Source organism: Netta rufina, assembly GCF_964035555.1.
Source record: "Netta rufina genome assembly, chromosome: 2".
In the NCBI taxonomy this organism is placed as follows: domain Eukaryota; kingdom Metazoa; phylum Chordata; class Aves; order Anseriformes; family Anatidae; genus Netta; species Netta rufina.
In genome coordinates, this window is record NC_140124.1 from 10,395,911 (window position 1) to 10,409,783 (window position 13,873).

The 13,873-nt window shown below is 37.6% G+C and overlaps 1 protein-coding gene across 2 annotated transcripts in view; it reads right to left on the minus strand.

Moving 5' to 3' along the window:
* ESYT2 (extended synaptotagmin 2) overlaps positions 1–13,873 on the minus strand; it is an 80,633-nt gene that overhangs the window by 24,405 nt on the left and 42,355 nt on the right. For both annotated transcript variants that reach the window (XM_084283009.1, XM_084283008.1), the window contains exons 7-8: positions 6,190–6,245; positions 133–253 (exon numbers count right to left, since the gene is read on the minus strand). In XM_084283009.1, the coding sequence (XP_084139135.1) occupies positions 133–253; positions 6,190–6,245 (177 nt within the window). The remainder of the gene's footprint in view (positions 1–132; positions 254–6,189; positions 6,246–13,873) is intronic.

Here is a 13,873-nt window from a genome sequence, read left to right on the forward strand (position 1 = left end):
AACAGATTCATTGTAACCTCTACTACTGCAATAAAAAATATTAGAAATTCATACGGATGTACATACCTCAGACAATTACTACAACAAAAAAATTAAATGCCAAACTATTACTATTAACAGAAACATACATACCTTTGGAATAGGAAACCGCAACTGAGCAATCTGCACTTCACTGACAAGGGGAACAGTAATTCTATTTGGGAGGACCAGGTAGTTGGATATTATATCCAATATTATTGTATCCGATAAGCCACTGTTGGAGAAAACAATACTCAGTTACTTCATGGGAATTAAACACACTATGTCACACTAACATACTGAGGCAGCTCAAGCATGAAACTTTATAGAAAACCATATTAACACTTGAGATCCCTTTTTTTAAGGGATAAAAAACACACTGAAATAAATCTAAGTATTAATGTAGATTTTCTAATCACGTTTAGAAGCTAAGAGTATTTATTGCCACTTTTAGAATAAGGTAAACATGTCTTGAGGGAAAACAATGCAGAACAGAAAACAAATCTCTACATCCTCATAGCATTGCAATTTGTTAACAGCTACCACTTATATCTTTTGCTGCTTAACAACCTAAATGGACAAATATTTGCCCTTCTTGAGGGGTGTAGAAACCAAATCTATTCTTAAAAACTTTTTTTTAAACTTTTTCGTTTTTTTAATAAAGTATTCTTGCCAAAATGGCCACCAGGTGGAAGCAGCTGATATGTGAATAACACAAACCAAGGACGGGAATATAAAAGTTCTCCCAAGTTCCCCCTCGCCTTTTCAAAGCCACCCAGGGTAAAGGGCTATTGCATAAGTCTTCTTGCCTGCATTGCATATAACCAAGCAGATGTTAACTGTTAACCTACTTTTATATTTCAGTAATGACTTAACTGTCCCTGAAAGTTTGGCTAACTGCTGCTGTATTGTTATGAAGCAAGTTGTCCTCTGGAGCTAGAAGAACTGTCATTTAAACAGAAACACAAAGGAAGCATGCTCTGTGGACAAGTAAAATATAGCCTAGGGAAGTAAAACAGGTTTTATGCTCGTAAAAAGGGAGTGGCGGTACAATCATAGTGGTAATGAATCACTAAATAACCCAACCTCCTAACATTTCCTAAGCCAAGGGTTCACCCAGTTTGGGTCTGAACTGAGAACAGATCAGGACGCTGTCAGACAAACACCCCTGATTAGCTGCACTGCCTACACTGGCAGAAGACAGAATAGGAGTGGAATAATTCACTGAAGACGAGGATTCAGGGAGAGGCTGGCAGTATCTAGAAAGGCTCAGAGAGAAAATGATGAAAAGTACTCGAGGTGTTCTGAACTGCAGGTGCACTCTTGCTAAAGCGGGTGAAAATGTTCCAGGGATAAATGAGTTCTCCACCTAAGTACACTTCCTTTAAGATTCTCCTTTTACAGTCTTTATGAAATTCAGATGCAGATAATATGTTTGATTACTGCATGCATTTTTTCAGATTAAGCACTTGTAAGTAATCACCTTGTGAAGCTTTTCTATGACTGAACCTGCAGCTGAGAGTAGTTCTGACTCAAGCAGCTAGCACATTTATACAGTGTATATATAATAAATGTACATTACATTATAAGTAATATATGTTACATTTTCATTTTGGGAGAAAATTTACCAGATAACAATAAATAAAAACATTATGGTAGAGAAGGGTACCAGAATTAACCCATTAAATACAACCTGGCCCATTTTATATTTTTTTCATGTCAGAGACTTGCAACCTGTAGAGCATGCCTCCCCTTGGTGGCCCTTCCTCACCACAAATGTACCCACTAGAATGGGCGAGGACAACTCAGGATTACAGCCTGTGAAGCTGCACTTTTCACTTAACTCATACGCAGCAGCCTGGTTTCTAGTTTATACGGGTAAACACACAAGGGAGCTGTCTGCGTGAAATCTCTCTCACTAAAATACTTCACTGAAACTTCTGCAGCAGTGAAGCAGTTCAAACTCCTAAGTGAAAATTTATCTTCATTAGATGGTTGGTCACAAGCTAAACAAAAGATCTGAGATGTGCTATGCAGAATTTCTACAAAAAAAAAAAAAAAAAAAGATGAAAACAAGATTCTTGAGCAATTTTTGCCCATAATGAGAGGCTTCAGCCTTCAAATAAAACATAGCAAAGTGAAGGCATAATGGTGTGACAACAACTGGAGCCTGTGATTACAGTAATGGGTGGAGTATTACCAGTTAACCTCAAATACTTACCATCTTAGCTCTGAGTGCTAAACTGTAACAGAACAGGATTTGCTAGGAATATTACTAAAAAAAAAAAAAAAAAAAAAAAAGAATAGTACAGCCTGAAGGGAAGAAAACTTGCTATTGACACCAAAATGTAACATTACTGTTGACTGGAAAAAAACAACGCTACTGATGCAACTGCCAGTACCAATGTCTTTTAGAAGAGCCAGTATGTCATTTGGCCAACTCCTATAGACAGTCGCTTTACATTCAGTGAATTGACTATAACAGACTACTTAATTTATTTGCTTACAAATCTTTAGGTTGTATAAAAAGTTGATTTTGGGGGAGGTAGAGGGGAGCAAGAGTTTTCATAAAAAACATTTACTGGTCACTTAGATCTGTGACACCAGTTTTCTTAAACACATCTACTGTAAATCCATTTGCTAGCTTTTTAATGGCATCCAGTACAACAGGAACAGAGGAAACTCAAGGTTACATCAAGACAGGGCTACCCAGGCACATGTTTATTCTCTGAAAGTGTCAGTGGATGATGCTAATACATTACATATAGGCAAAGTTTCTTCTCAAGTTAATTTGTTAAATTTAATTTGTTTAAATTTGTCCTAGATAGGAGTCTTCATTCCCTTTCCCTTCTTGCAGAGTTTATCCGGTCATATTTACAAAGACTTTTATTCTATGGGAATGCTAATCCCTACAGATTTACAGTTTCAGTATTTCTTAAAACAACTACCACAAGATAATCATATTTTTGAAAATAAATAGCTTCCTTTAGTTGTCACTGTAACACGTGGTGCTTTTCAAACTTCCTCAGTTCAGTTTTGCCGAATGTCTTGTTTTCAAGTTATGAATGCCAAACATTCTCTGACGAGCCGAGAAGACAGCTCCCATTATTTTGTTAGGGTTGACTCAAAGTTTTAAGATAAACATCTCAAACAGTCTTAAAACTGAAAGAAGACAAAAAAAAAAAAAAAAAAAGGAAAAAGGAAAAGCTGAGGTGACGGTAGCTACACCAACAACAAGCATACTTTTCAAAATACAAATCTGATTACAAGTCTCCAACAGATAGCTATCAAACATCAGAAACTTTGTTCCTGCTTTTGTTAGTTTGCCTACCCAATAAGAAGAGAAAGCTCTGCCTTTACATTCAGTAAAGTGCATGCCCGAAGACAGTTTTTTCGATTAATCATTCTACATGACCCAGGTCGGAGAACAACAAGCAGGCAATGGTACCAAAGCTACCTTGAAAGAAAAGTTGTTGTGTTCTTGTAAATAGTTTTGATCACATACATTATGAAATAAGCTACAGACATAAATATACCTATCCCAGCCTAGCAAAAGGATCAGAGATTAATTCGTGTTCAAAGGGAGCTACTGAAGGCCTCCCTAAATAAGACAAAAAGACAATCATTTCTGCTAGGACCAAACTCCCACTCTGGGATTCTGAAGGTCGGTCTCACAGTGTTGTCCCAACATGAACACTTGAATTTTGCTAAAACATCAGAGAAATTAATATGAAAAATGAACTGGCATTCATGGAATTTCACAGAATTTTACAGAGAGAAACTGGACTCATACGAGGTAGTAGATACTCACTCTTTAAAACACAGAACATCCTGAAAAAGAACACTGAAGCTTGTAAATTATGAATTAAGTGAATTTTAAATAGCAACATGACACTTTCCAGATGTTTAAAACTTATCTAACCAAATATTAGCCAAGTGGGATACTCTCAGCTGAAAATCATTCTTTATAAATACAAGGTAAAAATAATATATATTTTTTCATTATTTCATTACTTAAACTAAGAAGTGTGACCTATGGAAAAGAGAGGCAAATAAATGGTCAAGCAATAGAGACAGTTGTATCTATTTAAATCTTTATGTTGATGTAAAAGTTCTTGGTTAATTACATAGTCTTAAGCTGTTTCAGTTGTTGGTACTTAGTACAATTATTTTTTCAGTTCATGAAAACAATAGAAAAGTAAAATGCTTGAGGCAGTTTATTACAGCGTCTTCAAAAACTCAGCTTCACTGCAGAAAAATAACAAGCAGTTACCTACTCAGTTATATTACTCTCTAGTTAGAGCTCTCTAATTTTTAGGGGCAGAAAAGGCAGCTGTGTATTTTCTTACTGTATTGTCTTCTACTCATAGTGCAGAAATGGCACAGATCTGATTGCACAGAGTACTTTTAGTATATCTCAACTAGCCATAATAGAATTCATCTTCCTGTCCTCCACATCCCCTCCTGATGCGACTTGAGTATTCACACAACCTGGATCCTCCTCGTACAGAGACTTGAATTTGACTCCTCTTGTGAGCTATACTAACAGCAGAATATGAATTATATTCTTGTCCTTTTCCTCATGGAGTTGTATAGAAAGAACGATGGAAGTTGTTACCAAGCTTCCAGCAGCAACTGCATCAAATTCATTTAGTAGGAGACATTTACAAAGTACAAGTAATGTGTAGCCAGCAGCCACAGGACGTGAAAGGTACCTGTGGCAGCACCCATCTCGTGTTCATCACTGTTTATAACAACAGTATGTCAAGCTGTCATACCCAAATATACAGCCTATCCATACAGATAAGAAAAACAAATACAGCACTGAAGAAATCTAGTGGCAAGGCAGAGCATGAGTCACCCCAGTTACGGTTACTATAGGAACCATACCACATCTAGACGGCCCTATTATACACATATGTGGCCAAGCTTAGTTGCTGTGGAAACCGTAAACTTGAGACACTTAATGAGACTTTGTTTACATTTGAGGTTTTCGTGTTTCCTGTCAGGCATGGTATGAATCTCAAGAGCCTTATAAGCTTAAGTACTAAATGTAAATTTATTAGTGTTACCTCAAAAGAGCAAATTATTACTCAGGAGCTGTATTTTGGAAGCCATTTTCTCACCCGTCAAGAAAACCTCTTTCCTCAGAGGCAGTGTTAAGCAGGCTTGAAACATAAGCGATCCTTGCAGCCATTAACCTACTTCATACAAGTTCTAATTTCAAGCTGCTCAACTGGGATTCCATGCAACGGCCTCCCATGTCTCAGCAAAGCAGAAACCACTTCAGTCATGCAACTGAGCACTGCAGGATTAATTTAATACCTAAATTCCATCTCTTGGTTTGAGACGATCAAAATAAATCTGGAATCTGCTAACTCTTGAGAGTCTGGGATCGAATAAAAGGGCTAGTCGCAAAACCCAAGTGTGTATCAGATTCATTTATTATCCCCTTAGCCACTGCCTCAATATTAAAAAGCCCTCAAGTAACTATTACAACTTTGACAATTATTGCAATGCTAAAAAATAATTTAAAAAGAATGGTTTTCCCCTCTACTTCTGCTTTTTCCTTTGTGGTTTTACCATTTAGTATTTTGAAAAGCTCTGAATAAGCCAAGCATTTTCCCTAACTATATATGGTCAACGTTTCTGCTACTCCATTTGATCCTCACATAATAAATTGAAATCTTTAAGCACACAAAAAGATTAGAAAGTTTATTTAACTTTATCACACTCTTAAGGTATTTCTTACTATCTTTACACAAGCAACTAGAGATTTATTGGCATACAAAGTCATAAGCCAAGATATTACGAACACTCTAGCCTGAAAAATAAGGCTCTTTATCTTTCTGCTGTCCTAGGAGATGGCACACAGGATATTCACAAGAATCTGGAAATCTGCAAAGGCTGAGAACACTAAAAAAAAGCAGATTAAGAACTATCTTTTCGAAATATTTTTAGCAAGATCTGCTAGATATACTTCTGACATACATTTACTTACACGCATTATCATTACCTTTTCCATATTGAGCAATTTTGCTTAATTCTAAATTAAAAGATAACTGATCAGAGACATTCAACCTAAAATGATTTAGCTTGGTTTTATTATGGCTTTATGGGGGCTGGGGATGGGGGGAATGAAGTATCAAATACTGCTTTATATATACTCACTTCAGCCCTGGAACATCCAGAAGATTGGTCAGTCCAGTCCAGTTAATTTCTAAAAGCTGTGAATTACAGAGGAAAAATAAAATAAAAATAAAAAAAAATAAAAAAAAAAAAAAAAGGAAAAGAAAAAGAAAAAGAAACAGAAAAGCAACTTAGAATTCACAACACTGAGGAAATGAATCTGATGACTAAAGATTCTGATCAGTGGAAGGCTAATAACCAGTTTCCAGGAATTTTTTAAACAGCAAACCAAAACCTCTTCCACTCCAAATAATTTGTGATAGTTTTTAAAATAGGATAAGGAAGACAACGCACCATCCTCTAATCCATCCTTGTTCTTCAATGTAAATAAATAAAAATACACATGCACACTCCAACATACATAAGTATGTAGTAACTACTTTATGCAAACATCAAATGATGAAATGTGATTCTGTTCAAGAGTGTATTCACCACAGATCTGGTATAGATGAGCAGTTACTAACATGAATACAGCCTAGGTGGTATGTGGATTGAGAACAGCCCTGTGGAGAAGGATTTGGGGTACCGGTTGACAAAAAACTGAATACGAGCCAGCAGCGTGTGCCTGCAGCCCAGAAAGCCAACCATATCCTGGGCTGCATCAAAAGAAGCATAAAGAGATCCAGAAGACATGAGCAACAAAAAGAATGAAGGATTGGGATTAAGAAGGCCAAACGAGGACCTGACAATAGTTTGCAATCACAAAGGAGGCTGTTATCAATGACAAAAAGACAAATCCATTCTACCATTAGCGCAATATAGAAAAGTATCAAAATGATTAGATATTGAAGTGAGAAAAGTCCTCAAAAATAATTACTAGGCATAATTCATTGCTACATCATATACACTTCCTTCAGTGAAGATCTTTATCTAAATGTTAGACATAAAAACGCTGTAAAGGTACTTACTCTGTTTCAGTGCTGTTGGCATTAACGACTAAATTCTAATATCCTTTTCAGTCCTATAATCTTCTCATTCTAGATAAGAAAACTAATAGAACCAAGCTTGCTTCTTTGCTTTTTCACTAAAACCTTTATATTAATTGCTTAAAATTTAATTGAATATATGCAACAAAGCCGAACCCATTTAACTAACACCATGCTTCCAAATCCAAGTAACCCAGAAGAACTATGAAAGGTTGCATGAAAAAAAAATTAAAAGTATTTTGATATTCCTCAGTTGAGAAAGTAATCATGGTGGTCCAGTTAAATGCTGAAACAAAACAGATTTCTGCAAGAAACTATGTTGCATCTTTCTACAAACTAGCAAAAAGAATCTCCCCACATTCTTTTTCTACTTAAAAACCAGCACATACCATTCTTCATAAAGGATCTATTAATAGTTTATGAATACTTAGACTAAAGATAACACATAATACGCTTACTTACATAAGGTGCACTGTTACTTAATGTACTTTTGTAATAGTGGCCAAATATTTCAACAATGTTATCTATGAAGCACTTAGCCTACCTGTAACAGATAATTTGGGAGAAAAAAAAAATACATTCGCTCATAATCATTATCCTCTCTTTAATGGAAAAGCATTAAGATTTAATGCCTAAACATTCCACAGTAAAAGACAAGCCATATCATGGGATGTACTGCAAGAACCTACATGAGCCAGCGATGTGCCATTGCTGCAATGAAGGGTAATGGTATCCTGGGCCACATTAGATACCATATTGCCAGCAGGTCACAGTGGTGATCCCTCCCTTCTATTCAGTCACACCACACCCCAAGCACTGTGCCCAGTTCTGGGTTCCCCAGTACATGAAAGACATTTTCCAGAAGGAACTGGACTAGTTTAAGAAGGGCCTGTGCGAACCTCACGAGGTTCAACATGGCCAAGTGCAAGGTCCCACACCTGGGCTGGGGTAATCCCAAACAGAAATACAGGCTGGGTGGGGAATGGATTGAGAGCAGCCTTGAGGAGAAAGACCTAGGGGTGTTGGTGGATAAGAAGCTCAACATGAGCTGGCAATGTGCGCTTGCAGACCCAACAGTCAACCATGTCCTGGCCTGTATCAAAAAACACTGTGGGCAGCAGGGTGAGGGAGGGGATTGTCCCCCTCTGCTCTGCTCTCATGAGACCCCACTGGGAGTGCTGCGTTCAGCTCTGGGGCCCACAGCACATGAATGACATGGATCTGGCGGGTTGAGTCCACAAGGATTATCAAGGGGCTTCTGCTAAGACAGGCTGAGGGAGCTGGGGTTGTTCAGCCTGTAGAAGGCTCCAGGAAAACCTTATATCAGCCTTCCAATACCTAAAGGTGGCCTACAGGCCTACAACAAAGTTGGGGAGAGAGTCTTTGTCAGGGGGTATACTGATAGGACAAGGAGTAATAGTTTTAAGCTAAAGAAGAGTAGATTTAGATTAGATATTAGGAGGAAGTTCTTCACTCAGAGGGTGGTGAGACACTGGCACAGGTTTCTTAGAGAAACTGTGGATGCCCCATTCCTGGGGGTGTTCAAGGCCAGGCTGGGTGGGGTTTTGAGCAAACTGGTCTAGTGGGAGGTGTCCCTGCCCATGGCTGGGTGGTTGGAGTTAGATGTCCTTTAAGGTCCCTTCCAACCCAAACCATTCTAGGATTCTATGAACATGCTGGAAAAAGCCCAACAGGGGGCCAAGAAGATGATTAAGGGGCTGGAAAAGGGATTTGGAAAAGCTGAGATAGCTGGGACTGTTGAGCTTAGAGGAGGCTTAGAGGGGACCTTATCAATATCAATGCCTGAAGCATGCAGAGAGGACAGAGCCAGGCTTTTTCCAGCAGTGCCCAGTGACAGGACAAGAGGCAATGGGCACAAACTGGAACACCCTCTAAGCATCAGGAAGCACTTTTTTACTGGCTGACAAGAGCACTGGCAGTGTTGCCCAGAGAGGTTGTGAAGTCTCCATCCTTGGCAGCTTCAAAAGCCACCTGGACATGGTCCTGGGCAACCATCTCGAGGTGGCTTTGCTCAAGCAGGGAGGTTGGAGAGGGTGATCTCCAGAGGTCCCTTTCAACTTTGAACATTTTGTGATTCCTAAAACCTACTACAAGAGAAAAAAATGCATCTTGTAACATCCAGGCTATAAGATTAGTGCCTTCCAAACTATGACGTTGAGAAGGGTGAATAAACCCACAGGTTCCAATATATGCTTAATATTTAGCACTTGCTCTACTGGTAGCCATTCAGAAAATGCCTTCAAATTTGTTTTAACCTCCTTTATATTAACACTCTTGCATCTCTGTGTAGTCAGAAGACAGACAGAAAGAGGTCTTCTCTAATACAGACATCTACCTTAATCTCTGGGGAATGATCCAAAGCAGCTTTCACTCCACCTCCGTCAACTAAAACGTGACTTAGTTTAACATTTAGAAACCGAGGCACTTAGGACTAAATAACTACAAGGTTATCCAGATCATTGCAATTTATCTATTTGCTTCCATTAAATGCAATTTTTCTAAACCCTTGAAGTTTCCCAGACTGCAAAAGAATCAATGTCAAATCCATTTTTCATTCTGTCATTACATAATCAGACAGAAGGGAACAGCTCTCAAAATGACAGCAAAATTTCATTATTAAGTTCTATTCAATTTATTTTCTTTCTTCACATAATTCTATATTGTGTGGGTTGAAACGCAGTAAACAAGAAATTTCAGCCAGATGTATGTATTTAATTATAGAGTAAGAGAAGCGAAATGGGCCTTTCTGTCCTCCCTTTTTCCCTTCCCAATTATGAAGTATTTCCTTTACCCATCCATTTCCTATAGTGATTTTTGCCCAAGAGCTATGTTCAGTATCTCAACAGATACAAAAATTACAAAAGTGAGACAGCAATTAAAAAAACAAAACAAAACACATTTTTATTGTTCTGCCTCAAACCCCAATAACGCTTTCCCAAAGTGTCCACAGCAAAATAGAAGCAGTACAGAGAACAGAAATGTGAAGTTTTAGACACTGCTCAACTATGAATAACATTCTTCCTTTACCTTTAGAAATAGCAGGAGCTTTCTAATAAGATACTGCAGAATCAATGCTACTATAAAAGCTTAGGTCCATTTTTAATAAATTTCTAAAGCCATATTTTGCAAGTTTCATCAAAAAGATATTGTACTAAAAAGTAAATTTAAAAAAAGAAATGCATTATTTGCCAGTATCACTTATTTTTTTGCTGTTACATCACTAGAGAAATACACAGTTGGAGAAATTGAATCTGAAAACTTTTATTTGCCTGGTAGTAATTGCATTTCATAATTAAGTTATTTTTGTCTTTATAACTAGTATGCTCCAAAGACATCCTCTCACTTACTTACTTGTTTCTGTGTATGGTAATTATCTTGCAGGACAAAGCAGAAACATAATATCAGATATTATCTAATATAAACCTGAACTTCCAAGTTCGTGCTTCCAGATGCACACAACAGTAGAGGTAAATGAAATAACATTATGAGGAAAGATATTGTCTGAATGTAATACAAACTCTACTGACCAAATTGCATGAGCAGATGGTAAAGGGTAGCTTTCCAAAAACAAGTTCTGTGATAAAATAATTAATTTTTGGACACTAGAAATTGTAATTACAAGTGTCATTACTTATAGGTTGGAATACCTCTAAAATCCCAACTTTTATAAACACAGGGTAATCGGTTATCATCTATTTGCTCATCTCCATGGTATAAGCAATTAGTGTTAGATGGCTACTCCTTAATTATTTAACATTACATTATGTCTCACTTAGAAAATTTATGCAGTGTAGCAAGACTCGATGTTACACTGTTTTAAGACAAGGAATCCATTTTGTTGCAAGATTCATTCCTTTCCTTCATTATTCATAAGCGAAGTAGAAGGAAAATACACTCCATAAAGTAGTCCTTTATTCTAAAGCGCGCATACCTGCATCACACATACCTGCATTTAACAGTTTTACTTACTGATATTTTCAGAATAAATAGAAATTCTTTGCATTTCCTTTTGATTTTTTTCATGTTTCATTTGGCATTTGCATACAGCAGTTAACAAGGCAAAGTCCCTCACTGTCACCTAAAGAGGCTTAACTGAATTGAGCAACGTAATGCATGCTGAAATTCAGCATTGAGAAACATCTACATTAGGCTGAAACATTTATAATAGTGCTCTCTGTATTAACAGCCACTGCTCAGAACAAAGTAAAGAACCTAAGAGATATCATTGAGAATGGAAAGATTTTCAATTAGTTTGACTAGAAAGTATTCTGTAGGATTGCATCATAGCATATAAAACACAATCATTCCTATGGTACAACCTCATTAGCAATAGTTTGATTATTACACGCCTCTTCTCAAAAGCACTGCAACCAGTTCAATGTCATTGGTTCTTAGCCCCCATTAAGCCATGAAGCATGTGAAATTTACACATACAAAGAAACTGAAAAACGATTGCTAATAATAGTGGGCATTTAGAGAAGAAAAGCAGTAAGTATTAATCAGAAACTTCTAATCATCCTTTCATTGTACAGGAACAATTACAAAAAGCAAAAATCAGGTCAATTTCCGAACTGTTGAAGACAATTCCTTTTCCATTCAAAGCTGGAGCTAAGAAAGTCAAAAACATTACTAAGGTTAAGCACTTTATAGGATTAATAGAAGAGCTTTGCAAATAAATCTTAAGCCATGAAATGTTTTGGAAGGGATATAAGCCTTCAAACTCCTGGCATAAATCAAACTTTAACTATTTGGGTTTTGAAGGTAAACTCCACTTGTGGACAAGACTTGCTACATTTCCCAGTACTGTGCGTCCTTTCCAGTTCTACCTGAAGAGACCAGTAGTAATTGGAAATACACCTGACATCACTGTAGTAAAACAAGCTGCTCTCTGATCTTAATCTACAGCTGTTAGTGACAGATGCGCTTTGTTTGTTTTTCCTTCATGTTAATTCCTCTTAAAACCTTGGTTTACACTTTTGCCTTCCAAACACAATCAGTCTCCAGCATAAGATACACATTTTGTAATGCACAAAAATAAGAGTTTTCCAAAAACCAACACCAAATTCAGGCAGAGAAACTTTTATCTGTAGTACTACACGGATGAGCACTGACAACAGAAATACCCAGTGAAGAAAGAAGAAAGGAGTCAAATTTACAGCACTGCTTGGTATGCATGATGAAGGCCTTCCAGTCACAGCCAAGTAACAAGGCTTTTCATTCTACATCCCATAACTTGTGGGAGAGGAAGAAGAACCCCTAAAACTTGTGGTTCTAATAGCAAGCTAAAGGATCATCGCTAACCTAAAGTGCCCTAAGGAGGAAAAGGGAGCAAGGAAGACTGCCAGTTAATCAATCGTTTTATGAAGTACTGCATACAGAAAAATCCATACTTAAACAATCAGAAAAATGTCTGGCCTCTAAGCATCCAAAATAGCTGAGCAATATCATTTCCTTCTCTGTCAGTACTTCAAGCAATGCATAATTCTCTTGGTTTAGCTAGATTCAAGGGATGCCAGCTGGTTCGCTGCAGCAGAACGAGCAGGGCACTGGAAAGACTGCATGCAGAATTTGTCACCGGGTGAAACTCTGCCAGGAGCCAGAAACAGCGTGGTGTCTTTCCATAACTCACTGCGACAGAGAGGTGAGATGCGCTGCAAACAGACAGACTGCTACCAGACAGCAAACCAGCCTAGGGCAGGATTTCAGACAGCCGTTCAGGTTCCCAATTAATGAGTACATTTGTCATGTTAGTCAAACTTCTTTCAATTCTTCCTCAGCTCACAGCAGTGGGGAAAAAATGTTTCTTCCATGAAAACCAAGAAATTTGTGTCTTATCTAGGCTATACTGAAGACTAATGCAATACACCTGAAAGTACAGTCGTACCAAGACACAAATCCTTCTTATTCCTGTAAATGTTTTATTATGTAAGCTGGAGGAAAGAAAAAGGAACATAAAATCCTTATGTGGGGAGCCTGTGATTGTCCAACAGATGTCCAACAAACTGATTAGATGTACTTGTACTCACAGGGTTAGGTGACTTTGTTATTGCAATTGGTACTTCCTTAACAAAACATGTCTATGTTTAAATGCTTGGTCCAACCAAATTTTCATACCACACACAAAGGCCTATTTATGTGATGACCTTGCAGTACATCTGCCCAAGAGAGTAGATGAGACAAAGGAAAGAAAGGTCCCTGGATGTCCAATCAAGGCAGCACTAAGTCAGTAATCAGAAATGACATCTCCCTGCTCGACAGACTCGCACAGGGAGCAGTGGGAGGCCTGCGGAGGCAGGATGCTGCATGGCCAGGGCAGTGATCTGACAGCTTCTCCTCCCTTCTTGCAAGGTGGCAAGGACCCCAAATGGAAAAACACTCCTAGCAAGTTTTTAAACTTTACTATTTGACTGACTCAATATTAAAGCTGGGATCTGTTTGAAAAGTACCCCACCTACTTTGTGTTTTAAGAAAACTCAAGGGTTAAAACTGTTTTTGGGGTACCTTAAAACCCTGGCTGACTTAAGGTGTGATCAATTGGTTATATAATTTTAGAGTTTATTAATCAAACATTCAAGCAAGATTGGACATCATGCATAACCATGTCATATACCATATAATAGAGTAGAAAATCCATCATAAGCTGAGTTCTAAATATTTACTGAAATTTCCTTTGTTTTCCTTCCTGACATCTATCTGCAGTATTTGAGGCTTTAAAGCAT